The sequence below is a fragment of the Stenella coeruleoalba genome (genome assembly GCF_951394435.1).
Source record: "Stenella coeruleoalba genome assembly, chromosome: 13".
Lineage (NCBI taxonomy): Eukaryota > Metazoa > Chordata > Mammalia > Artiodactyla > Delphinidae > Stenella > Stenella coeruleoalba.
The window spans coordinates 69,387,603-69,415,182 of record NC_137159.1 but is presented as its reverse complement, the minus strand read 5'-3'; the positions used below and the strand labels follow the sequence as shown (position 1 = coordinate 69,415,182).

The 27,580-nt window shown below is 46.0% G+C and overlaps 1 protein-coding gene across 1 annotated transcript in view; it reads left to right on the top strand.

Moving 5' to 3' along the window:
* DPYSL5 (dihydropyrimidinase like 5) overlaps nucleotides 1-27,580 on the top strand; it is an 85,993-nt gene that overhangs the window by 18,560 nt on the left and 39,853 nt on the right. The window contains exon 2 of the mRNA XM_079941024.1: nucleotides 20,602-20,866. Coding sequence (XP_079797150.1) covers nucleotides 20,606-20,866 — 261 coding nt within the window. The 5' untranslated portion in view covers nucleotides 20,602-20,605. The remainder of the gene's footprint in view (nucleotides 1-20,601; nucleotides 20,867-27,580) is intronic.

Here is a 27,580-nt window from a genome sequence, read left to right as displayed (position 1 = left end):
ATTGCTTCTTTGCTTTAGGCCACTTTGCTTAGAAGGTTTTCATAGGAATGCTCTACCGATGGGGGAGGGAGGGACACATACCTTCTGGAATCACCTGTAGTGTTCCTCAATTTTGGAACACTAGGCTGAGGGGAGAGGAGGTGGGGAGCATGAACTTGGCATAGGCGATGGCTGGGGTTGGGGTGGCCTAACTAGAGGAGCCATATTTAGACGCCTTCCTTACCATTACCAGTTCAAGGGTGTACAAGATACATTTGTGTCGCTTTTTACTCTAGGTTAGAGCACCAGATGTAAATTTATAATTGGACCATATCACTTTAACCTCCACAGAAATGTCATTGCTGAATTAAAATTTAATGATATTTCCTCAGCCTTTTATTGATGTTCGCTCTATATTACAAATGACCACTGGGAAAATATTTCTGCTCCTTCTGCAAAACTGCAATAAAATATATCTGTTTCTTATTTTCCTTAAAGAGTAACCCAATAAATTCCTTCTAGAATTATCTACATAGAGAGCAGACCTGCTTTCTCGAAAACATTCTAAGACCTTCTTTTGAATGTTCGTTTAGGTAGAGGAGAGCAGGGAATTATTTGGGATTCAAAATGCCTTTCCTTTGGGTGAATCAGAGCCTCCCTTTTATCCAATAATAAGAAGAGTTTTCCCCTTCCCTCCCAAACCATTTCCCCCTTTGCTCTAACTGCCAGGATGCTTGGCATTAAATATAATTCCTACTAAATTATATCTCTTCTTTTTCTGAGTTCCCTTTAGCAGTCCTCTTTTTAATGCGTTTTTGTTGCTTTTAAGTCAAATTTGCTGGGGTGTAATTTACATAAAATATACATAACCATTTTCAATGTTCATTTAAGAGTTTTGACATATTTATATACCTGCGTAATCACTACCACAATTGAAATATGGAATATTTTTATTACCACCCAAAGTTCCCTTGTGCCTCCTTCTGTTCAATCCCCTTTCCTCCTCCCTCCCCAGTCAGTGATCTGCTATCACTGTAGATCAGTGTTTCTCTACCAGGGGGGAGTTTGCCCCTTAGGGGCCAATATGGCAATGTCTGGAGACATTTTTGTTGTCACAACTGTGCAGGTGCTGCTGGCGTCAGTGGGTCGAGGCCAAGAATACTGCTAAATATGCTACAATGCACAGGATAGTCCCTGCAGCCAAGAATTAACCAACCCAAAATTTCAGTCGTGCCAAGACTAGGAAACCCTACTCTAGCTATAGATTGGGCAAGCAAATGGTATCCCATGACTCAAATCCAGCCTCATTGCCTGGTTTTGTGGAGCCCATACGTTAGAAATGGGTTCAATATGTACTCCAGCATGACTGGCTTCTTTCACTTAGCATGATGTTCACCCGTGTTGTAGTGTGACTCAATACCTCTTCTCTTTTTATTGCTGAATAATATTCCATTGCATGGATTTGACACATTTGTTTATCTTTCATCAGTTGATGGAGGTTTGGATTGTTTCAACTTTTTGGCTATTATAAATAATGCTATGAACATTCTTGTGTAAGTTTTTGTGTGGACATATGTTTTCATTTCTTTTGGATATACAGTATACTTAAGAGTGGAACTTCTGGGTCATACAGTGATTCTATAACTTTTTGAGGAATTGCCAGACTGTTTTCTAAAGCAGGTGCATCATTTTACATTTCTACTGCAGTACATGAAGCTTCCAGTTTCTCTCCACATCCCCGCCAACACTTGTTATTATCTGTCTTTTTTATTATAACCATCCTAGTGGGTGTGAAGTGGTATCCCATTGTGGTTTTGATTTGCATCCCACGGATTGCTAAATGAGCATCTTTTCATGTGTTTATTAGTCATTCATATATATTCTTTGGAGGAATGTTGATTCAGATCCTTTGCCCATTTTTAAATTGGGTTATGTCTTTTTATTACAGAGTCGTAGAAATTCTTTATATATTCTAGATATAAGTCCCTTGTCAGATATCTGATTTGCAAATCTTCCCATTCTCTGGGAGTTAGTTCCTTTTTATTAATGAGTATTATTCCCTTGTTTATTTGGAATTAGTACTGTACTCACAATTTGTTTATCCATTCACTCGCTGGTAGACGCTAGGGTTGTTTCCAGTTTGGGGTTATTATGAAAAAAGGTTATTACAAGGATAAGTCTTTGTGTGCACATATCTTTATATCTCTCTGGCAAATATCTATAGAGTGGGACTACTGAGTAGTATGGTAAGTGTATGTCTAACTTTATGAGAAATTGCCAAAATATTTTCAAAAATGGTTGCACCATCTTACATTCCTACCCGCAATGCACAAGAGTTCCAGTTGTTCCACATCCATTCTAACCTTGGTATTACTGGTCTTTTTAAGTTTAGCCATTCTAATGGGTAGTGATATTTCATTATGGTTTTAATTTGCATTTCCCTGGTAATCAATGATGTTGACATCTTTTCATGTGCTTATTTGCCATTTGTATCTTTTTTGTGAAGTGTCTTTTCAAATCTTTTGCTCATTTTTTATTGTATTGTTTGCCTTCTTATTGAGTAAAGAAATTCTCTTCATGTTCTGGATATGTCCTTTGCAGGTATATGTTTTGCAAATAGTTTGTCCCAGTCTATGACTTTTCACTTTCTTAACAGTATCTTTTGAAGAGCAAGAGTTTTAAATTTTGATTAAGTTCCATTTATCAATTTTATCTTTTAGGGTTCATGCTTTTTTTTGTCCTAACCCAAGATCCTAAAGACTTTCTCCTATGTTTTCTTTTAGAGGTTTATAGTTTAGTATTTATGATTAGGTCTGTTATCCATTTTGAATTCATTTTTTCCCCACATGGAAGTACATTTGCTTAGTGTCATTTGTTGAAAAGACTACTTTTCCTCCATTGAATTACTTTGTCAAAAATCAATTGACCATACATATATGTAGGCCTATTTCTGGACGCTCCATTCTGCACTATCCATATATTTGTCTCTTCTTAAACCAGTACCACACTTTCTTGATTACTGTAGCTTTATAGTAAGTCTTGAAATCAGGTAATGTAAGTCTTCCAGTTTTGTTCTTTTTCAAAATAAGTTTGCCTATTCTAGGTTGTACACATTTTTATATAACTTTAGAATCAGCTTATCAATATCCATAAGAAGGTCTGTTAGGATTTTGATTGAGGTTGTGTTGAATCTCTGAATCAAATTGGGGAGAACTGTCATCTTAACAATGTTGAGTCTTCCAATCCACAAACAAAAAAGTAAAGATTTCATTTACTTAGTTCTTCTCTAGTTTCTGTTAACAATGTTGTGTAGCTTTCGTCGTACAAGTTTTGCACACCTTCTGTCAAATTCATCATGCTTTTGGTGCTACTGTAAATGAGATAAATGTTTTAATCATGTAAGCTGCCTCATTCTGTGGATCACTTGATGACCCTCAACAGAAGCAGGCAAATCAGGAAGGACCAGAACTGGAATGGGTAGGGGTGGGGTGAGGGGACAACTAGCCACAGACACTGGAGCACCTTCGTTCCACTGCGCAGCATACCCATGATGGTGGAGACCACAGCTGGTAGGAACCCAGGCATGTGTCAGAAAACAGCAGGTAGAGCACAGTGACGGAAGTGTGGGCACAGGTGGTGGGAGGAAGCAGTTGGTGTCAGAAGAGTGTGCCAACAGGTGGAGGGGCCTCAGACACAGATGGGCAGGACTTGACTCCCAGAAAAGGCAACAAGAAGGAAGAGCATGCCAGCCTACCAGGCATGAGATAGTGGACCCTTTAGCAAGCAGGGCTTGGGCGCAAGGCATCTGGTACCTGATGTGGAATCTGGGGTCTGACCCTCTACAGCAGAAGAGGTAGAGCGCACATTCAGGGCTTGTCCAGAGCCAGGTGTCCTAACTGGGTGTCTTAGCATGTGGGACTCTAGTCTTTAGACTTGTCTTCAGGGATTGGTCCTTGGCCTGGGCTGGGGCTGGAGAGGAGGCTGCCAGGGACTAGGAACCTAGGGAATCTGGCCAGCCCTTCTGGGAAGGAAAGGGAAATAAATTGTGTTTATAAAGGTAATTGGGAGTCTGTCATCAGTTCCAACCCCTCCCCTCTTCTAGTGGGAGCAGATGAACAAGAAAAAGAGGAAATGCTGGCATTCAGGGTGAATCGGATGGGCAGACAACCAGACTTCCCATTACTCCCATTTACTTGCTTTCAAGAGATGTAGACTTATTCATCCCTTTTGTTGGCGGTTACACAGCAGGTGCTCCACAGCCCAGCAAGGGCTGAAGGAAAGGCTCATTAGCTCTTTTTGTTTAAGTGAATGAAGGTATCTCTACTTTTTCAGACTCAACCACCAGGAAAAGCTTTTGGACCCCGAACAATCCATTGCACCCCCTCTCCAACTGTTCATTCAAGGAGGGCAGCAGCCAGATGGGCCGGGTTAGAGACGGTGTTCAACTCCTGCTTTTCAGCCATTTGAAAAGATTCTGTCTTGTCTGGGGCCCCGGTGAACGGAGTGGAGGAAGGGGGCCATTCGCTATTGCCTGTGGAAGTGGTCCCCATTTGCTCTCTTCATTGAAGATGATGCCCCTGGTGCTGGCTTGGTCCCAGGGTGGGAGGTGGAGTGTCTTTCACTGAGATAGGGGACACTGGACGAGGAGCCAGGTGCAGAAAGAGTATGATGAGCTTAGTTTTAGATGTGATGAGTTTGAAGGGCCCGTGAGACATCAGAGCAGAGCGATCCCATAGGCCATGAGATGTACTGATGAGTGGTAGTTGAATAAATGTACAAGAGATGTTGACTTGCTAGTGGATTGCCTGCACTGGCACAGACTTCCTCAGAGTGTACTCCAATGCTACTGCTCGCTTGACCAGGGCTATCGTCAATTCCACAGCTAGTTTGTTATAAAAATATTTATGTAATCAAATAGTACCGAGAGATTGAGTCCTGCTGCAATTCCCTTTCTCTGGGACAACTGCAGTTAATAGCGTTTTATGCAGAAAGCTCATTTATGTGTGAGTTTATGTATATAGATGAATATTTATAAATGCGATTTACATATAAATGAGATTTAATATTCATATATATATATGAAATCTCACTTATATGTAAATACACAAGTAGATACACACACCACAGGTCCTGTTCTGTAACCTGCTTTTCTTAACTTAGCTCTGAATCATAGACAGCCTCCCATGTCAGTACTTAGAGATCTAAACAATCCTTTTCGATGGCTGCATAGCCTTCTATTGTGTGAATATGCCATTATTTACTTAAACAGTCCTCAGGTTGATAGACCTTCAGCTTGTTCTCAAAATATTTGCTATTATAAACAGCAATGCAACAAAATACCCACATAATACATTTTTGTGCAACGGTCCAACCGCTTTCTTAGAAGAAGTTTTTAGGTGTGGAATGCACATTTTAAGTTTTCATACAGACAGAGCTCATGCAGATTTCCTTCTGATGAGATGGTACCAATGTGAACTACTAATGGGTCTGAGAGCGAGTCCATGCTTTTCTCACTTGCTCTGGGCTTTGTTCTCTTTTATCTGTGCCATTATGATAAGTGAAAAATGTAATTTCATTGTTTTCATTCACATATCTTCGATTACTAATAAAGATGCACATTATTTCATTTGCTTCTTAGCTGTCTACAGTCCCCCTACCCCTGTGGGTTACCTATTCATATCCTTTTCCTATTTTTTGTACTGGAGTGTTTGTCTTTCTCTTAAGATTTATAAGTGCTCTTACGTATCACAGTTATCCTTAGTTAGGGTTAGTTATATGGTGCAAACATGTCATAACTAGTTTTTATTTGTCTTCGTTAAAAGGAGTTTGTGGTATCTTTTGCTGCATCACAGTTTTTCATTGTTACTTTAGTCATATCTACATCAATCTTATGTTTTATAGTTTCTGGCTTTAGATTATGCTAAGAAAATCATAACCCATCCAAAATTTATAAAAGTATCTGTGTTTCCTTCTAGCACTTTATACTTTTATTTTTTATGTAAAATGTAAATCTAATGCTGTCACTTCCTTCTTTGCCATATCAGCGAGCCTTCCTGGTGCACTTCCTGATGCACTTCCGTAGCACTTAGTGTGGCCACACTCCTGGCCTAGCCCACCAGACCTTGGATGATCTGGGCTCTGCCTATTCTCCATCCTCATAAGTCAAAAGTATCAACCATCCCCAAAGCACTGCTCTGCTTCTGTTTGCAACGCCCATGCCTGTCTTCTCCCCCACTGTCTGGTGAACTCCTAAGCAACTATCAAGACTCACCTCAAGGGCACTTCCTCTGCGAAGCAGCCTTTTATCCCAGTCAATGTTAAGTGCTTCCTGCCCCTCCTGGGACTGACACAGCTGTTCTCTTAACTCACGTTGAAATTTTTGTTTATGCGTTTCTTTCCACTGCAAACTTGCGAGCTCCGGGGCTGGGGGGTGGGGGCGTGCAGCATCTGGCACTTGGTACAGTACCGTTTAGCAGGTGCTAAGCCTGCCCCTGTGATCTGATTTGCATCTTAGCAAGCTCAATGCGCTAACAGGGCGGAGGCTGGAGACCAATTAGAAGGATCCAGGTAATAGTGATGTCCCCATCCAGGTAGCTGACAAGGACCTGGACTGAGGTGGTGGGTTTGGAGAAAGGAGTTTAAGAAACAGATTTAGTGGGTAGAATGGACAGTGCTTGAGCAGCGTGTTTTGTTTGAAGTGTCTCCTAAATGTTCAACAAACGAGTAAATAAAAATGTTAGCCTATTAGCACCGTCCAGACCTTTTGCTTTTGGTATTATTTGGTGTCTAGAATTACCCCTACTCCTATTCCTTTCCGTGAAGCTGTGTGATGTTGGCTAGTCATCACCTCCAGTCATCATCTGTCGAGTGGAGATAGCCTATCACCTCCAAGGGCAATTGTGAGGTTGTTTCAGTTAAATGCCATGTGATATGAGCCTTCACAGCCCCTAACATAGTAGCACTCAGTAAATGTTAACAGTCTGGCCTCCGCCACCTGCTTACCTTGGGTGATTGGGTCAGTTGCCATCTTCTGACTGACCTAAGGGATTCCTAGAGAGAGAAGCTGAAATCAGCATTTATTATTGCGCTTCCACACAGCACAGGCGTGCCCTGACAGCTGGTCTCCATCTGTCCGCAGCTCTCTGCTCACTCTGTTTGCCCATGCTGCCATTCTTACTGTCGTCCCCAGTCTGTTTTCCTTTTCCTCCAGAGACCCTCCCAGCATTCAGTCCTTTCCAAGCTCTGCTCCTTCCTTTCCTATTCCGTGAGCATTACGTAATTAACCTACTGCATCCTCATGCCGGGATCACAGCAGTCACTGCTCTCCCAGCCTCCATTCAACCTGTGCCTGGTAAGCAAGCAGGAAGACCAGCCCCCGAATCACGGTTATATCCCCTGACCATACTCAGCGTCCTGCTCTGAATGCTCCAGGGCTTCCCAGGCCCTGCGGATCTCATTCAGAAGCCCGAGCCTCTTGCTCTGCACACCCTGGCTCTCCAAGCTGCTTCCTCATCCCAGCCTAACCTCTCTGCTCCAAGGCCGTCAGTCGGCTTGCCATTCCCAGCCCATCTTTTCTTACTTCTGTCTCTTGTCTTTTTTTCATCCCACAGAATGCCTGCTTTGTTCCTCTGCCCCAGGCTTGCACCAAACACCCTCACAACTGGCACAGAACTCTCTTTTGAGATGCCTTCCTTGCCATTGCTAACAGCCCATTACTGTGGCTAACGCTTTGTGCTCATAAAATGCTTTCCCACTGCTGTCTCATATGATCAATCCTCCTGCTTTCCTTCAACTGGCATTTAATGAGTCCATTCTGCATACCAACCCTGGGAAGGATAAAATAAGGTATAACCTTTGCTCTCTAGGAGCTCCAGTCTAGTAAGAACGAATTCCAACCCACAGTTTCCTTGGCCATAAAACGGGGATGATAATGTTTAATGACCTCACAGGGTCATTGCAAGATTTATATGAAGTTGTGTGTGACACAAAAAGAGCTTAATAGCAATGATGTGGATGGATGGTGCCGATGGCCACTTTACAGCTGGGCAGACGGGCTTGGAGCTGTTAAGGATGTGCCCAGAGTCACACGGCTACAGGGACAAAGCCAAGTTCGGTGCTTGTAGCACGGCCCTACCCCATCGCTCACTCCATCTCCTCCTCATATCCCCCTTTGCTTCCTTTGTGTCCCACTCACTCTCAATCACTGCTCCCTTAAACAGGTCTCTGAAATACGGACACAATCAGGCTAATGGCATCACTGCCCCAGTCAAGGGGAAGTGGGTCATTTTCATCCCTAGTCCTTTCTTTAAGCCTCCTAAGCGTGCCCACTTGGCCTGCCACTCCAGGTGCTTCCCGCAAGTGCCCGGCTGTCTCACCCATGTGAGTTTGTCTCTAAGAAGCAGTTGATAAGCTCACCGTGGCTCACCCGCCTTCCTGCCCATCTCCCCAAAGTTGGGTTCCATTAGTCATGTCTGTCCATGGGCACTGATGAGGTTTGCTTCTCAGGCTCCAGGAATTCTGGATTGGGGTAAAAATACCCATCTGCCTCAGTGATGGAGGTGAGTCTGGTCCATGAGAAGGCAGCTGGCAGAAGCGGGCACAGGAAGAGGGTCACTGATTGAGCGGAAGCACTAATGGTGTTAAGTCAATGGCAGGTAAAAGCATTGCATTTGGGAGAGGGGCGTGGAAGCACATTTTAAGCCCAAGTTGAAATATCTGGTACCTCTTTAAAGGAGTCATATCACAGAGAAAAAAAGTTTGTGTCCTTCAGAAATCTACTTAAGAGTCGATATAAGGAAAGAGATTGGTTTCTTTCAAAGCCCAATCCTTTTAGGAAATCTTCCAGAAGGTGGCAGGGTGATGGCAAGACCTACTGAAAAGAAGAGAGAACGTCTTTCACCTTATGTCCATTTTTTTCAAACAATATAGAAGTATTTATGTCGTTTTAAATGACCATATTTACTTTTCATTATAAAATTAATATATAGAAAATTTGAAAAATCAGAAGGGGAAATCACCTACAATCCCGTAACAAACCTTGTTGTTTATTTTCATCTGGTCTATTTTTCGAATGCATATTTTCACATGGTTGTAATAGTACTTGACATACCATTTTTGTATACTGGCATGCTGTTCTGTTTGTTTTTTTGTTTTTTTTTAATTGTGAAATGTTTTATGGGATACATCCAGAAGAGCACAGAAAATATACGGACAGTTTAAAGAATAATTTAAATTATTTTAACTCCCACCCAGGTAAAAGACTCGAGTACTTGCAGCTCTCAAGACGCTTGTGGCCCTCCCCAAACACAGCCCCCTCTCCCCCAGAGAGAACCACCAATCTGACTTTTCTGAGAACCTTTTCCTTGGCCTTTTCTTCATACTTCTACCACTATGTGCCTGTAATTCACTTTTTCCTGTTTTTGAATGTTATATGAATGGAATCATACCTTACTTACTTTTTGTGTCTTGCTTCTTTCCTTCAATTATTGTTTTCAAGACATTGTATATGGCCGTAGTTAATTCATACTCATTTTCAGTTTACAAGAGTAGTTTTATTTCCCTGCTCTGTTTCTCTCCCAAATCTAGACTTTATCACGTAGCCCAGGTTTGTGATGCCTTCATAGTTGGGAGAACTCATTCCTTTCCCCTGCTTGTGGCTTTCCCCAACCCCTGCCTGAGAATGTAGGTCTCCGTGGGAAGAGCACTTCCCCTTTTTCTGGCCATGGCGCTGGCCCTCTCTGCCATTTGGCTGGCGTTCTAGGAAGCAGCCACTCTGTGGGCCGCTGGAGACCCTTGAGCTGCAGCTGCCGTCCTTCCAAGGGAGTCGATGGAATTATTTCTGGGGCCTGGAGACAGCTGGCGAGAGCATGGAAAGCACAGCAGGGCTGAGGAATCTGCCAGAGGACTGGCCAGAACCGGGAGGGTTCTGGTGGTGGTGGTGACACTACTGGTCACGAAAAGCCAGTGTTCTCTGGCTAAAGCCTCAGTCAGGAATCAGGAAGCCTTGTCAAAGTGTGTGCACACCTTCCTCTGCTTTTCTTCCAGGGCCCTGGAGCAGCTGGGCTCACGGAAAGGGGATTTAATTCATACTGGTGTTTGCTGGTGCCCAGCCTCTCCGGGTCTCAAATGAGCCTCCTGACCTCAGTGAGTAAGTGGGCACCTGAAAGGAGCTATGTTGCTGCCCAAATGCCAGAAACTGGGCATGCTGGGCTGGGATGCCCACACAGACACACACGTGTGTCAGCGCACAGAGAAGCCTGTTCCAGGTCAGCAACACACACACTCACATGCACGCTCAGCTTTGCCTTCTAACAACTGCCCAATTTCTCTCATAGCTAATCTTGTCGAACAAGTGGCCTGCGGCTCCATTTCTTACCACTCTCTCACAGCTAATCCTTTGGAATTCCGCTTTTGCTCTCTTGAGCACTGATTATGCCAGCTCGGTAAGCCGCACCCTGCTGGGCCGGGCCAGGCCAGATGAACCCATGGGATTAAAACCACTTACTTGATTTTAGCCCGTTAAGGACTCACCCCTGTTGGATTTGTATACACTTTCCCGGAAGCCAGGCCCACCTCTTGGACTTTACTTGAAGCAGCTCCCTGGTCCTAGGCTGGTATTTTATACTTTCTCAGGGGCAAGCCCTTCCTTGGTCATCACGTTGACAGACTGCGGTCATCCCCTTTCCTGTTACTGCCTGAAGAGGCTGCCCTGGTGCTTGGCTCTCACCAGTAGTCTTGCCCTTTCCTGTCCAACCTGGTCTAATTCTACCTTCTGTACCATGTGGTAGCAAAGGTGGTGGCAGTATTCCAGATGCATATGCTTCATGGTCTTGTACAGATGGTCCCCAGTTACAAATACCTTGGGCCAGCCTTCACCTGCCACCCATAGCCCTGACCCTGCCCAGCCCCTGGGTTAAAGGAAACAGGGCCCCTGGGATGGTAGAGGCTTCCTGGCTAGCCAGTTAGATGCAGAAACAGTACGTTGCCAGCAGATGAAGGATACAGCGTGTCTCAGGGTGGGTGTAACATCGGCCACAGCCTCTCTAGCCTCTGCCCTCACTGAGCTAGCCACCCCTTGGCCTGACCAGCCGTTCTTCCTGTCCAGGTCCCTGGCCTCCAGGTCCCCACCGGTCCTTGGAGAGCCCCAGATGAGAGACGGAGGACCTGCCCTTTTACCTCCCCCAGTTCCTCTTCCCACGGCTGAGTTCTACTTCCAGAATCCCTCAAAACTTTTTGCACAAAACTCCCAGGTGCGTGCCAGCCCTCCTGGACACTGATACTGGCCTGGGTTGGAGAGGAATCCAGGAAAAGTCCCGGATTTCTGGGTGGGTGATGGGGACAGTGCAGTTGGTTTGGGGCCAGGTGAATGGTGCTGCCTGTAGGACATCCCAGTGGAGTGGTCCAGTGGGCGTTTGGATAATATTAAAACTCCCCCACTCCTTCGTTCTTAGCATAGTGGAGTTTCCCAGATTCCTTCTTACCTTGGCAAGCAGAAAGCTAGGTGGTGAAGAAATCAGTCATAGAGCAGGTGAAGTGTGACTATGGGATGTGGGAAGAGGTTGTCACGGGCTGGGAGCAGCTGTGATCTTGTCCTTTTGTTTTTCTTACTTGTCACCTAATTGTTATTAGTCATTAATTCATACAGATTGACTAGGGGAGAAGTTACCTCCAGGAGGGGAATGTGGGTTGGGATGAAGGAGGTGCTGACTCTTGAACACGGTAATGACAATGTTGAGTTCCCGGGTGTTTGTGTCATTATTCTTTGTACCTTACACGTAGGTTATAAATGTTATTTAAAATCTACTCAAGAGTTCATAAAGCCAATTAAGAATTAGTTATAAAATCACACTGTGCTTTAGCATTAGTTAAGAACTGTTTAGTGCTTTACTATTTAGAAAGCAATTTACTTTAAAAAAAATAAATTTATTAACTTAAACACTTAGCTATTTCCCACTCGCCTCACACTTCTCTTTTTTTTGGTTTTTGTGTTCTGCTGAACCTTTAATTTATTCTCATTTTCAACTCCAAGAGAACCCCTTTCCGGAATCGTTCCAGGGTGCTCTAAGCGCAAACAAGCACCCCTCTGCCATTGTTCTGTCTCTCTTCCCTGTGTGCTGATCAGAAGAAGAAAAACAGCTGCATGGTTTTGTTTTCTTTTCCAAACCCGTGACATATATTGCCCTTTGATCCTTTAGCAAATGTTATCTGCTTGGAGCAAGGGACAAGACATGCCATTCATTTAGCGTTTCCCCTGTGACCTGAGCGGCTTCACCTCCCCTCCAGCTTCTACTCCGGGTTGCCATTAGGGTCGGCTTAAATGCCACAGACCCTTCATGTCACGGCGCAGTGTGTAGCTCTTGCATATTCCTGGCTATCACAGTGACCAAGTGTGTGTAAAGTCACACATTTTCCTGTGGATTCTACTGAAAGAGGAAATATGAGTCTTAAACCAGTGCCTGTTAAGAGGAAATATACATCTTAAACCAGTAACTGTCAGGTTAGTTTTAAGGTCTTTCTTTGAGAAGAGTCTCTCTGCAGTCTTCTGGCTTGTGTGTCTGTGCCCAGCGTGAAGCCGCCCGGAGTCCGCCCCGCTGAGCTGCCGGCAGGAGGCAGCTGTGCCGGACAGACTGTGCCGCTCTCGTCTCACGCCTCCCTGCAGGCTCGGGGAAGTGTGGAAGGTGATGACAGAAGCAGGCAGCTCCAAACACGGTGTTGGGGTCGGCGGAACGAACACTGTGCACCTTCTAGGAGTGTGGGGCGTGTGCATTTCGTGAATGAGAAGCAGAGCTGCCCGTAGCCTTGACTGTCCACTTGGCAGGACGCACCCCTGGCCCCGCGCATTTCTGCCCTGGAAGCTGCTCAGCAGCGGGAAAAAGGGCAGGAGGGTGGGCGGTGCGGGAAATGTACTGTCATCCAGCAAGACAGTTGTTGGAGGGCAGATCGCAATAATTGCTACTATTTTCAACATGAAGAGGCTTTCTCATGAAAGACTGAGCTCCCAGCTTACACCGCTGTCCCTCCCCATCCGGAAGTCCCTGTTTCCCCCAGCCTGCACATCACCTTAGCTCTGACCCACCACTGGTTTAGGAATATAAGGACCAGGAAATTGGGGGATACGAGCTGGGTACACTTGGATAAATCTTTGCATGTTGGAGATATCCACCATCTTGCTGTGGAAGGTGTCATTCCCTGAATAAATTGTAAAATTCTTAAGATCCTTAATATTTGTAGCATAACACCACCCCATTAGTCCTGGACTGGTTCCCTTTGATTCAAGGTCACTGTTGGTAAAGTCCAGGACTGGAGGGAAAGTCAGAGGGGACTTGAATCTATGCAGCTGTAGAATTCCATTCCTCTGGTTTATTTTTTATAATAGCATTGAACTACCTGGCAGTTTTTCCCCATTTCTTCCTGGGAGGACAGATACGTGGTTTGAATCCTTTTGTTCGAATAAACAGAAGAAGTGGATGATCAAAGTTTTCGGTTAAACAAATGGGAGTGTGGGGATACAGTCAGAAGTCTTTAAAGGAGGTGTATTTATTTTAAGGCCCAGTTGTTACTCAATGATGATTTGATTATAATGTTTATTTCTATCTAATGTGGTATCTTAGTCAGCTTGAGCTGCTATAATAAGAATACCATAAACTGGGTGGCTTAAACAACAGAAGCTCACTCCTCACAGCTCTGAAGGCTGGGAAGTCCAAGATCAATGTGCCAGCCAATTCCGCTCCTGACGGGAACTTGCTTGCTTGCAGACAGTCATCTTCTCTCTGTGTCTTCATATGGCAGAGAGGGAGAGAGAGAGAGAGAGAGAGATCCTGTGTCTCTTCTTATAAGGGCACTATATGACCCTCATGACCAAAATATCTCCCAAAGAGCCCATCTCCAAATATTATCACATTGGGATTAAGGCTTCAACATATGAATTTGGGGGAGGGGGAGCCTAAACATTCAATCCATAGCATGTAGTAAGCCAGTGGGCGGGATATTGGCTCTCTCTATACAGTTATGATGTTTGGGGATAAAATCGGTGACTCGAAGAATCATAAATTAGTAAAACTGATCCTGACCTTCTTGACCATGACCATTGACAAGAATGTTCTTTGAATGTGCTGCCCCAACCACAGCAGAGGGAAAGACAGTCACAGCCGGTGGCGTTTGCACTGCTTAAGCATGTGCTTCAACAACTGTGCTCAAATCCTTTCCCTTTTGGGGGGACTCTCTGAAGAGGTCCAAAGTATCTCCCCACTCACCCACCCCCTCACTCTGTAATGTTCATACATGCATAGTACACTCACAGACAGCAGGCACACTGTGGGGAAACATGTCAGTGGGTCTTTCCTTTCTTTCGTTTAGCAAAGACTAGCAGGGAAAGCTGTAGGAATGAGGTGCTAATGAGGTTGCTGGGGGAGGTGAGAAGCATAATGAATGTCAACCGTCACACAAGTCAACAGCAAGGGGGGACCAGGAGGGATTAGACATCTTGGTGATGTAGACAATCTGGGAATGTAGAAACGTGGGGAGGATACTTGTGTAACAAGACACCCCTCCCATCACCAACCTGCTGGCCTCATCCAGTCACAGTTGTGGTGTCTGGTACCTGGTGAGAGGCACCCAGTGTCCCCTGGACACTTTAGCCACTTAGTAATGCAATTATTTGTGTCTCTCTCGCCCACTAGACTGAGTTTCTTGAGAGCAAGTCCTGTGTGCCTTCAGAGTTGTCTCCAGTGCTTGACACTGAGAAGGAGTGAAGTTATAGAATATTTTCATGCACACAAATGTTCATTTTAAAAAGATATTCTCCAAAAGCACCTTGGGCAGGGAGATATGATATTATCCAACCACACCAGTCCAGGCCTGGAGTGGTAACCCCAAAAGACTGAAGTCCTGCAGGTAGTTATGATGACAACAACCTCCAGTCTGAAGGTAATAGTCTACCAGAGGGTTGGAGGGAGCTGACAGTATTGTGCCTAATCAGACCTAGCAGCCAGGCCACTATTTACACTGAAGCCATTATTTACAGAGTTGGTTTCCAGTGAGGACTCTCTTCCTGGCTGGTAGCTGGCCACCTTCTCACTGTGTTCTCACGTGGCCTTTCTTCTGCGCATAAGCATGGTGCACAGGGGTAAGAGGGGGTAGGGGAGAGAGGGAAAGCTCTCTGTTGTCTCATCTTATGAGCACACTAATCCTATCTGATCGGGGCCCCACCCTTATGACCTCATTTAACCTTAAAAACTTCCTTAGAGGCCCCATCTTCAAATATAGCCACTCTAGAGGTTAGAACTTCAACATATGAATTTTAGGAGGACACAAACATTCAGTTCATAACTGCTCTGAAAACGACTATCTGGGTTTCAATTCCTACTCTGTTACAAACTAGCTGTGTGACCTTGAGGAAGTTCCTTTAACTTTTCTAAGCATCAGCTTCCTCATGGTAAAACTGGGGACAATAATGGTACCTATCTCAGGGTACTGTAAAGATCAAATAAGATGATGTATCTGATGGGCTTAGGGAGGGGCCCATTATACAGTAGGTGTTTACTAATTGTTAAGATCATTAACAGCACCCTCCAAGTTCTGAGAATGAGTTCCCTCTAAGGTAGTCCTGGGAGTCCAGTCCAGCCTGGATTTCCAGGACTAGGTCAGGCTGTGTGAATGGGATCTCCAGACCAGAGAGGTTCCAGGACTCCCCAGTATTGTTGAGGGAGCCCAGCCTTTTCAGAGCCTGGTTAGCCTTCAGGGATTTCCAACAAGGAAGTGGAAAACAACCGGGTGAGTCATGGTGGCAGCCCAAGGGTTCTAGAGAAGGATTCAGTGTTATGGCTGGTGGTAGCAGGTTCTTTTTTCATCTCCTTGCATGGAGAGTGACAGAGGGAGGGACTGAGCTCACTGGACCTGAATGAAGGGTCACATTGGATTCTTTCTGCCTTCTTTGTAGCTTAAAAAGAACAACAACAACAACAAAAAAAACACCTTTTTTTATGCGGTACGCGGGCCTCTCACTGTTGTGGCCTCTCCCGTTGCGGAGCACAGGCTCCGGACATGCAGTCTCAGCAGCCATGGCTCACGGGCCCAGCCGCTCCGTGGCATGTGGGATCTTCCCGGACCAGGGCACAAACCCACGTCCCCTGCATCAGCAGGTGGACTCTCAACCACTGCGCCACCAGGGAAGCCCCAAAAAAACCTTGACACAACTTTTCAGATTCTAAAAGGTAATACAAGTTTATTGTATAAAATTTGAAAAATATAGAAAACTATCAAGAACATAAAAATCACCTGAAACTCTTCTACCCAGAGTTAACTTTGGTAACCTTTCCTTTAAGTCACAAACCTGGGTATGAAGCCCATCCTTCCATGCTGGAGTGGTGTGACCTTTAATGGGATACCTGTTCTTTTTTTTTAAAGGTAGACTTTTTTTTGTTTTGTTTTGTTTTGTTTTGTTTTTTTAGTATTTATTTATTTGGTTGCTCCGGGTCTTAGTTGCAGCAGGCTGGCTCCTTAGTTGAGGCTCGCCAGCTCCTTAGTTGCAGCACTTGGGCTCCTTAGTTGTGGCATGCAAACTCTTAGTTGCCGCATGATGTGGGATCTAGTTCCCTGACTAGGGATCAAACCCGGGACCCCTGAATTGGGAGCTCAGAGTCTTATCCACTGAGCCACCAGGGAAGTCCCTACCTGTTATTTTCAAAACCTCTACTTCCTCATCTTAAAACGAGGCTAATACTTCCTGCCTTGTTCCTACTTCTCGGGGCTGCCATGTGAATTAAATTCCAGGCACAGGGTGTTAGCTTACTAAAAGCTGTTTTCTTATTTCTACTGAAGAAAACACCCTTGGCTTATGATTCCAGCATCAAAGCTCAGATAAGAATCCCCCATAGGGCTTCCCTGGTGGCGCAGTGGTTAAGAGTCCGCCTGCCGATGCAGGGGACACGGGTTCGTGCCCCGGTCCGGGAAGATCCCACATGCCACGGAGCGGTTGGGCCCATGAGCCATGGCCGCTGAGCCTGCGCGTCCGGAGCCTGTGCTCCGCAACGGGAGAGGCCACAACAGTGAGAGGCCCACATACCGCAAAAAAAAAAAAAAAAAAAAAAAAAAAAAAATCCCCCATAAATCATTATCATATCACCCTTTCAGGGTCTCTGCCCTCCAGGTCTGTGCTATGAGCATGTGTTCTGGATTAATAAGCAAATCAATATCCTCATTTACCACACTGACATAATGACTATGCAGCAATTTCCCAGCATAAATATTCCTATTTCTCCTCTTACTTAAAGCTGCTTTAAAAGGTGAGGATTATATATTTGCACAGAGGATTGTGTGTGTCTTACCATCATTTCCCTCTGAGAACTTGCATCTCTCCTTTTGTGGTCACACCTGGCCTTGGCTTTGTAATGAGAGAGAGAGAGAGACTGCATCTCTGAGGCTTTCTGGACTTCCTTTGGCCAGAATGGTTTTGTCCATCACTTAAGAACCAAACTCATTTCCTGATTATTGTGTATTAAATTAAAATTCCAGTTTTCAGATTTTAGGACAAAAGTTCCCCTGAAATATGTCAGCTTCATTCCAGCTTCAGACAATGGGCTCATTGCTGTGACTGTACCTGTCCCCCCATCCTTCTGGCCTACCCAACTCCTCCCCACTGCCTCTGCCCAGGGCCTTCCACCCTAGGGGAGGGACCCCTCGTCCCCAAAGGTCAGAATGATACCTGGCAGGGACCAGATGTTCATGGAGGACAATGTTGCTGTGTAAGGGAACAGCGTTCACTCCCAGCCACCTGTCTTGTTCCCCAACACTGCCCCCAGCAGACCACCCTCTCCTGACAGCAGGAGGACTTGGCAGTTGAGGCTGAATAAGTACTGTAAACTCTCTTGGTGTGGAGATTCCATGCACTCCAATCTGGTCAACTTGACAAAAAAAACAACTGCCTAACCAAGTGTGTCCAGGAGAGCAGGCTAAGCTCTCCAGATAGTTGACTTATTTCCTTACAAGAGCTATTCCTTCAACGGATTGTGAGACCTTTTCATCCTGGGACAAAGGCTTCCTGTACTTTGCCTAGTGGCAGGCAAAATGAAATGACGAGGATGAGAGATAGTATGTCGCTTCCTTTGCTCTGTTCACAGTGATGTGCTATATTGGAAAAGGGATGAAAGTTGAGCATTATCCTGGACATAGAGTTGCCAAATGTCCTGGGCAACAAATATGGAATTGGCCCACCGCTTGTTGCTTTAAACCATTTGATTGTCAGGGTGCAACAAGTAGATGCAGCCAAAACTGTTCATTTGTGAACAGTTTTGAGTTTCCTATACTGGATGCTGGGGATGAGGACCAGGCAGAAACGATGTTTGCTGCTACGCCTTTGACTTTGAGGACTTAGTCCAGAGGTGGAGATAGACTCCAGTGCCTCATGAAGGTACAGAGGGAGTTGGGGAAGGCTTCTCAGAAGAGGGAACAATTGATTGGATCCTGAAGAATAAGTTTACCATGTAGAAAGGTGGGCTTTATTAAGCCCACAGAGATACTGCAGTGGTGTAGTCTCCCTCCCCCGGTCAGATTGTGTCCTATATTTTCTAAGCCTAAGTAAAAATCATTTCTGTTCAGATACTGAATGGTCAAGATAGTCGCCGAATCAACCTGCATTAAACGTATATATCAATTAGGGGAGAATTGACATCTTTACTATGCTGGGTCTTCCAATCCATGAACATTGTATGTCTCTCCACTTATTTATTTCTTTGGTTTCTTTCATCAGCATTTTGTAGTTTTCAGCATACAAATCCTGTATATTTTCTTAGATTTCTACCTAAGTATTTCAAATTTTTTGTGTGTCCATTTGTTCATCGCTAGTATATAGAAAAACAATAGCTTTTTGTTGATCTTGTACCTTGTGACCTTACTGAACTGACATTTGTTCTAAGAGATTTTTTGTAGATTCTTTGAGATTTTCTGCATAGCCCCCATCACGTCACCTGCAAATAAGAATGGTTTTATTTTTCCCTTTTCAGTCTATATGCCTTTTATTTCATTAGTGCTAGCTAAAACTCCCTTTGTTGAATAACAGTGGTGAGAGTAGACATCCTTGCCTTATTCTCAGTTTAGGGGGAAAGTATTCAGTCTTTCATAAATTCTGATATTAGCTGTAGGTTTTTTGGTGATGTTCTTTAATTTTTTTATTTATTTATTTTTGGCTGTGTTGGGTCTTCATTGCTGTGTGTGGGCTTTCTCTAGTTGCGCTGAGCAAGGGTTACTCTTCGTTACAGTGCACAGGCTTTGCATTTCAGTGGCTTCTCTTGTTGGGGAGCACGGGCTCTAAGTGCACAGGCTTCAGTAGTTGCAGCACGTGGCATGTGGGATCTTCCTGGACCGGAGATCGAACCCATATCCCCTGCATTGGCAGGCGGATTCTTAAGCACTGCACCACCAGGGAAGTCCCTGGTGATGTTCTTTATCAACTTGAGGAAGTTAACTTCTTTTCCTACTTTCCTGAGAGTTTTTTATCATGAATGGGTGTTGAATTTTGTCCAGTGCTTTTTCTGCATCAATTTATATGATTATGTGATTTTTTTCTTCTTTAGCCTGTTAATATGGTGGATTACATTGATTGATTTTCAAATATTGAGCAAGCTTTGCATCCCTGGAAGTAATTCCATTTGCATAGTGGGATTCTTTCATTCTTTTACATATTGCTGAATTCTGTTTGCTGATATTTCGTTAGAAATTTTTGTACCTACGTTTATGAGGGATATTACTTTATAGTTTGTTGTTTTTTTTTTTTTTTCTATACTGTCTTTCTCTATCTTTGGTATCAGGGCAGTACTGACTTCATAAACTGACTTGGGAAGATTTCCTTCTCTATTTTCTGGAAGAGATCGGGGTTAATTCCTCTTTAAGTGTATGGTAGAGTTCTATGGCTTTTGAAAAGTTGATTCTGGGGATGCAGTCTGGACCAAATAAAGCTGAACCTTGCGGGGGGGGGCTTGAGCGTATCAGATGAGCTTGTCAATGGGCAGCCAGCTGTGGCGCTCCAGTGAGGTCGTGGACTTCTTGAGACAGACATAGGAGGGTGAACTGAATCAGAATCCATCTGAAGCATGACAGGAATTAAGCAGCTGTGAGGCTTGGAGAATCTGGCTCTCTGAGACACGTCCCAGGAGCCTCTGACATCTTCAGGACCATACGGTATAGTGGGGACACTGGTCCTACAAGACGTCTGGGTTTGACTTGGCTACTTAGTAGCCATAAATTCCTTATTAGCAATTTCAGTTTTCTCGTCTGTAAAATGCCACTTCTTGGGTTGTTTTAGGAATAAAATGAGACAAGAGATATGAAAATGCTTTAGAACCACCACAACTTCTTGAGAAGGTGAAAATTGATGTTTCTTTGGGCCCCAGCTTCACCCTGACTGCTGTGGTGTCATATTCCCAATGAGTCCTGCTGGGAGGTCAGTGGGAGGCTTGTGGCCCCAGCTGGCTATAGGACCAGTGTCCTCGGGCTGTGGGGAAACTTCCTCCCCATCCCTGCTCATGTCCTCTGCCCATGGAGTTTGGGCTCTCACAGGAAAGGGTGGGACCTTGGTGACAGTGAAAAGGAATTTGGACCTTGACCAGTGCCCCCTCTCCCCTTTCACAGGAACATGCTTGCCAATTCAGCCAGTGTGCGGATTCTCATCAAGGGAGGCAAGGTTGTGAACGATGACTGCACCCACGAGGCTGATGTCTACATTGAGAATGGCATCATCCAGCAGGTGGGCCGTGAGCTCATGATCCCCGGAGGGGCCAAGGTGATTGATGCCACTGGGAAACTGGTGATCCCTGGAGGCATCGACACCAGCACCCACTTCCACCAGACCTTCATGAACGCCACATGCGTGGACGACTTCTACCACGGGACCAAGGTAATGCTTCTGTTTGGGGAAAGTGCCTCCCTCGGTGGTTTCCTCTGTTTCTGGGGCTGCTCTGGACTAGATCCACATGAACAGGGTGCTCCTGCTGTATCGCTCAAAGGAGAAGGGTGCTCTTGAAGGGGCCACTGTGGCAACTAAAATAGGAAATTTCAGGCTAAATGTCATAGATTTCTAAGATTATGGAAAAGGAGGCATTTAAGCCTATTTTGCTGATCGCATCACTTACTGAGGCACCCAGGCCAGGAACTGATTTTATTTTTGTATTTTTATGTCATGTAGTACAGACCTAGAGGAAGAGGAGAATAGCTGGAGTTTCTTATTGTGCATGCGTGGGGCAGGAGGTGTGTGTGTGGCGGGGGTAGGTCTGAGGGACTGCTTTATGTATGATAAGCTAAATTAATTTCCCCAAAATTGTGAAAAATAGATATGCCTATTCTAGATGATTTTAATGGTAGAATTATGAAACAGACATAGTTAACTATCTTTTATTATCTTTCCTAGCTCGTTCTTTTTAAAAACAGCTTGAAAGATACTGGTGGTAGGCCCTCTTTTCAGAGTGAATTATCATGGACAATATTTAAGAATTACTGAGCTGGGCCTGAGCTACTTATGTCCCTAAATGCAAAATACAAAAATTCAGACCTGTGAAACAAATGAATCAGGAGGAAATTATGTTTCGCCAAAAGAGTCACAAGTAGGTTCTTTCACCCTTTCTCTGTGCTCCAGAATTCTGTCATTGCTGTCATCCCTGTGTGCTGTAATTATCTGTAATACGCAGGCCTCTCCCTGGACACCAGACTGTGGGCTCCTTAAGGGCAAGACCTGACTGTATTCTTCTGCTTTCCCAGAACCTGGCCTTGACCTGGAATGAGAGTAACTGGCCAGCAATTGTTTGTTGACTGAATAAGTGATTGATACTTATCCATGCTGTCTCTACATCCAGCTGTGCATCAGATTCATCTATGAAGACTTTTTTCAAATGCAGAGTTGAATCAGCATCTTGAGGGTCAGAAGTCCCTGGCCCTGGCAGCAGCCCTCTGTACTGTCTGATTTATAAAGGACTTGGCCTCTAATGCCCCCTGGGTGAAAGGAGTCCACCAGTGGCAGCAGTCCTATGTCCTACTTTGGCCCACTGCCTCAAATCCCCATTGGCCCTGTACCTTAAAATCTCACCTCTGTTCTACTTGGGGTTCTCAGGGAGCCCCTCTCCCGTGCTCAGTGCACTCCCCCTGGGATCCATCTTCCTGGGGGCTCCAGTGCTCCGGCTGTTAGGCAGCAACTGATAAGGCTCCCCAAACCCACCCTGAAGAGCCTGGCTGGGGCTCCAGGCAGGCAGAGGCTGGCCCAGCTCAGGCAGATGTCCCTTAAGGTCTCCCTGAGGATATGCCTCCTTCCCAGTCCAGACGCAACAGATCAGACCCCCGGAAGGCTGAGCTGTGAGGAGTCACAGTAGCCATGGCCCAGCCTCTGCTGAGGCAAGGATGCCGCCAGGCCTGCTGAATACTCTGGCATCCCAGGCCACACCTGCCCGCTTGAGCCAAGCCCTGGGAATAGAAGTGATTGGTGGACCTGCCCCACTTTCTCCTCTGAGAATTACTCCAGGGCCCTGCAGATGAGGCTTCACTAATGAATGGGGAGCCCCATCCTCATAAACTCTTGCAGGGTCCTCTTGGGGGGACTCTGGTGGCAGTCGGGGCCTTTCTGAAGAGAGTGAGCACATCCGGCTCACCATCCCCATGCACTTGAGCCCGGCCAGGCCAGGCCTGCTTCATTTGTGGTTATTTTTATTGAAGTACAGCATACATACAGAGAAGCGCACAGGTTCTAAGGTACACAGAATCATCACAACCGAACACACCCTTGTAACCAGCACCCAAACTGAGAAACCAAACATTGCCAGCACCCAGAAGCCCCCCTTGTGCCCCCTCCTAGTCACTACTCCTCACCAACGATAACAGCTATCCTGACTTCTAATACCATAGTTTCTAAAAAGTAACAGCTTAATGGAGGTATAACTCACACTCCATACGATTTGCCTCTTTAAAGTGCAGAAGCGGGTGGCTTTCAGCATGTTCACCATAGGTTTTGACTGTTTGCTTTATGTAAATGAAATCAGGCAGCCTGGACCCTTGCGTTGGCTTCCTTTGCTCAACATTATTTTTGTGAAATTCGGCCATGTTGTTGCACGTTGTACTTCATTGCTTCACAGTGTTCTACTGTACAAGAGCCCACAGAGTACCTAGACATTCTGCTGTCACCAGGCATTGGGGTGGTCGCTACTTCGGGGCTATGACAAATGCTGTTGCTCTGAATGTTCTCATCCATGTCTTTTAGTAAACGTGTGTGCACGTTTCTACAGGCATATTCCTGGGAGTGGGATTGCTGGGTCATAGAAGACACACATGTTTAGCTCTGGGAGAGACTCCCACATTGTTTTCCAGTTTGGTTGTAAGTTTATACTCCCAGCAAGAGAGTAAGAGAGGACCCGGTATTTACCACCAGCGTAACTCTGCTTACCACACCAGTCCATGCTGGGGTCCGTTTTGCAGCCTTGCACCAAAAATTGTAGCTTGCCGGTTACTCTCCCCGCTTGGGAGATCTTTAGTCCAGGGTCGGATGCCACACTGTCACTATGCTGCCTGCCAGCCTCTGGGAGAGGAGGCTGGCCTTTCTTTGTTTTATTTTCCACATTGTCGTCTGCCGGGGCCTCATTAGCCAGGAGTGACGAGTTTTCCCCTGAGAGCCTTCAGCTCTTTACGGCGAATGAAGACCTTTGCACGTGCAACTTTGTGCAAGGTGGTGGGTAACTTTTGATCTTTTCCAGGCTTCTCATCCATGGAAGCAGCTGTCTCTGGAAAAACACAGAAAAACCCCTGTGTGATTAAGGGTTCCTGTAGGGTCAGACACCCCCAATCCATGCCAGGCCCAAGTTATAGGAAATTTAAGGCCCGTAAACTCCAAGCCACTCTGGCTGCTCGCGTCACCTAAACTGACCTTTTGTTATATCCACCCCCTAAGTAAGATCGGACCTTGTCCTTGTGCCGCAGCTCATACTGAGCGTCTGTTTCATAACACAGCCCCTGACGCAGTCCTCCCCAAACCCCTCTGGGAGACCCTGCCCAGAGTCCTGCCTCAGACATCCCAGCCCCCCAAGAACTGGCTTCCTGCCCCGTCCCCGTCCCCCCCACTCCTGGATTGCTCCTCCCTGTTGCTGCTCCTACGGCTGGATATTTTGGCTTCCTCTTATCTCTAATTCCTGACAATCTCCTGGGGAGAGAAAATGCTCTCCTGTTGCACTGCTGATGTCAGGGATGTGTGGATTTAATTATTCACACAGCCTGTGGCACTCAGGCCCAGGCTGTGCACCCTGATAGACTGCCGCTGACCTACTTTGCACCTTCTAAGAAAGGTAACGGTTGATCTGCTTTCAGCATCTGGGTTTATAATAGAATAATAACCCCAAGGAAAGCTCACCCTTGTGATTAGCCTATAGAGAAAGAGAGATCAAGTTGCGCCTTTTTGTTCCCGTCTGACAGATCCGAAGGGCCTTGAACTCTGCACCCCCTGAGCTATGGCCTGCCTGTCAATTGGGCAGCAGCAGCCAGGGCTGGGAAAACAAAACCGTTGAAAGCCTGGCTTTTCTGAGAGCATCTGGGTCTCCATTGTACTGGGTCTGAAGGGGTTTCTCTAGCGCTTCTTTAACACACGCTTTGCCCGCCTCTGCTTCTGTTAGAGGCTGGGGCACGCTCTGCCTGGCTCCCCTGCCTCTGCCCCCCTTGCTCACAGCCCGGGCAATCCATCCTCCTCCCCGCCTCCGCCACGCCTCCAACCTGCAGGCCCCTCCCTCCCAGAGGCCCAGAACCTGGTCTCCAGAGATGCCAGGACGCCCTGCTTGTTAAAAATGCCCCCACGGAGGAAGGGGGTTATCTCCTGTGGGAAGGCAGGGGCAGGAGGGGAGGGAGGAGAGCCAGTGACACCAACAGTGTTAATAAAGGTCTAGGATTTCACTTGGGTCACGGGGGTCTTTTATCATTATCCTACTTAGCTTACTCATAAATTATGCTTATTCTTTGGTGGGAATCTAATATTACATAATAAGAATGTTAATGCAGGCTGTTGAGCTCCACCCCACCAGTGGCTCTCCGTGGCCCGGTGGGAATATCAGAATCAAACTACAGGCACAGCCCCTTCACTAAGATGGTGACAGAGGGGGCAGCAGGGACAATGGGGAAATGCTCCCTAGATGCCTTTTCTGCCTCCCACTCCTCCAAAAATAGACTGAGAACCACTGTCTAGGCCAATGGTTTTCAACCTTTGGAAGCAACTTACAGTAAAACTACTTGGGGAATTATTTTAGAAATACATGTCCAGACCCCTCCTCTCTACTGCCTGTACCCTCCACCCCAGACTAATGAAATCAATGTCTCTAGGTCTGCCTCTTCCCCCATCTGTATTTTTTTTTAATTTAAAAAAAAATTTTTTTTGGCTGTGTTGGGTCTTCATTGCTGCACGCGGGCTTTCTCTAGTTGCGGTGAGCAGGAGTTACTCTTCGTTGCGGTGCGCGGGCTTCTCATTGCAGTGGCGGAGCTCGGGCTCTAGAGTACAGGCTCAGTAGCGCCTACATGGGCTTAGTTGCTCTGCGGCATGTGGGATCTTCCCGGACCAGGGATCGAACCCGTGTCCCCTGCATTGGCAGGCAGATTCTTGTCCACTGCGCCACCAGGGAAGCCCATGTATTTTTTTTTAAAGCATCCTTGATGATCCTAACACTAGCATGCGGATTATTAAGGAACTTTCTCGGCTATTTTGAATGGCACATTGTCCTGGCTGTTACTCCTGTTGCCTGTCTGACCCTCACCTTATGTGCCAGAATGACATCTGAATCCCCTTTGAAAACTTGGGCTCGTCTTGCCTCACCCTTGCCAGTATTATTTATTAGTTTCTCTCCTTCTATTCACATTATAGGGTCCCATTATTGGGTTCCCAAGCCCCAGCCTGGGGCCTAGAACCCCTGTACTTGCTAAGTGTCCCTGGTGCTGTGCTCTGCCCTCCTGTCTGTACCGCATAGGCATCATCAATGAGCGGCGGATTGGCCATGGTCAAGATGTCATCAAATGGAAATCCAGCTGGGTCTGTGCCTCTTCTTTGAGGACCCAGAGACTCTCTCTTGTCTGTGCCAGGGCCATCTGGTCACTGAGACAGCCTCCCACTAACTCAAAACCATCAGCAGCAGGACGTCTATTCTTGTAGTCAAACCACAAGGGGAGCCAAATCTTAACCCAAAGAGTGTTTGTCTAGAACAGGATCAGCCTAGCAGATGTACAGTGGCACAGGCTAGGTGGCCTGCCACTTCCCGCCCCCAGTGGAGGGTCCTGACCCTACCTCCCTCCTCCCACTGCAGAGGACTAAACCTATCAGAGTCCTGGGATAGGACCCGCTGGGACATAAATAAATTCCCTTTGTTGTCCAGCCTGCCAACCTTCTTACCAAGGAGCCCATGTATCCATTGGGCAGACTGTTTTTGCTATTTTGCCTTTGAAACTGGCTCTTTGGGCTTTAAACCTTTAAATGCTGCTCACTTCCTTTCTTCTTTTTTCTTGACTCTGTTATTCTGTCCATTTCTGTTTAATTCTAGCCAAAATCTCTTTCCAGTCTTTTTGCTCTGCAGTAACCCTTCCTGCTTACCGGGATCCAGACTCATACAGTCTTGCTTATTAACTGATGTTCCCAAGTTCACTTCATTCCGGTAAAAAAACTGGAGGGATCTTAGAAATAGAGCCCCACCCTCCCATTGACAGGGAGAGAGAGTGAATGAGTTGCCCCAAGTCCCAGAGGTAGTTGGACCAGACTGTAAGTTTCTCAGTCTGAGGCCCTTTTCACCACACCACTCAGAGGATCCTGAAACCCCAGATTCTGGACAGTCACCCCTTTCAGACAGCCTCTGACCTCTCAGTAGGCTGCATGCAAATAGTTAACTCAACACCGTGTGACTCTAAGCTTGCCTGGACCAGATAAAGGCATCAAGGAACTGATGCATCAGGCAGACAGCAGAGTAAGCTCTCCGCCTCCCCAAGATGGTGGCTTTATAATGCACCGCTGTCCCTAGAGGAATAACACTGATGTCAGTGCCTTAGAGCTGACAGTTTTTACCGTTTACAAATGGTTGTTGTGGGGATTAAATGAGTTGATGCATGAAAAACACTTCACACAGTGCCTGGCACAGAGCACGTGCATGATAACTGTTAGTCCCCAGGCTGAGTACCTGCTTCCACCCTAGGCCTGGCCTTGACTCTGTCTGGTTTCTTGGGTTACTTGATCCACCCACTTTGGCTTTGCAATGAGATTGTTCTACTGTCCATCTAGTGCCCGTGCTGCCTATGTCCTCGGCTTTGCCAGCAGGGTCATGTCCTGCTTGAGAACTTGCAGTGGCTCCCTGTCGTCTAGTTTGGAGTCCTAGATCTTCACCCTGGACAGCTCACCATCTGACCTTGCCCTCTCCATCCAATCCTCACTGCCCGTATGTGCCCATCCATCAGGAAGGGGGTTTTTTCAGCCCCCTTCGCTGTGAATTTCCCATGCTCCTTCCTGCCATCCCTTCCCACCCATCCACAGAAGGCCTTCATGACCTACCAAGCTCATGTCACATTCTTCCTCCAGCTAATTCAGCCCCAGGATCCACTTTTTTCTCCTCAGCTGAAATAAAAT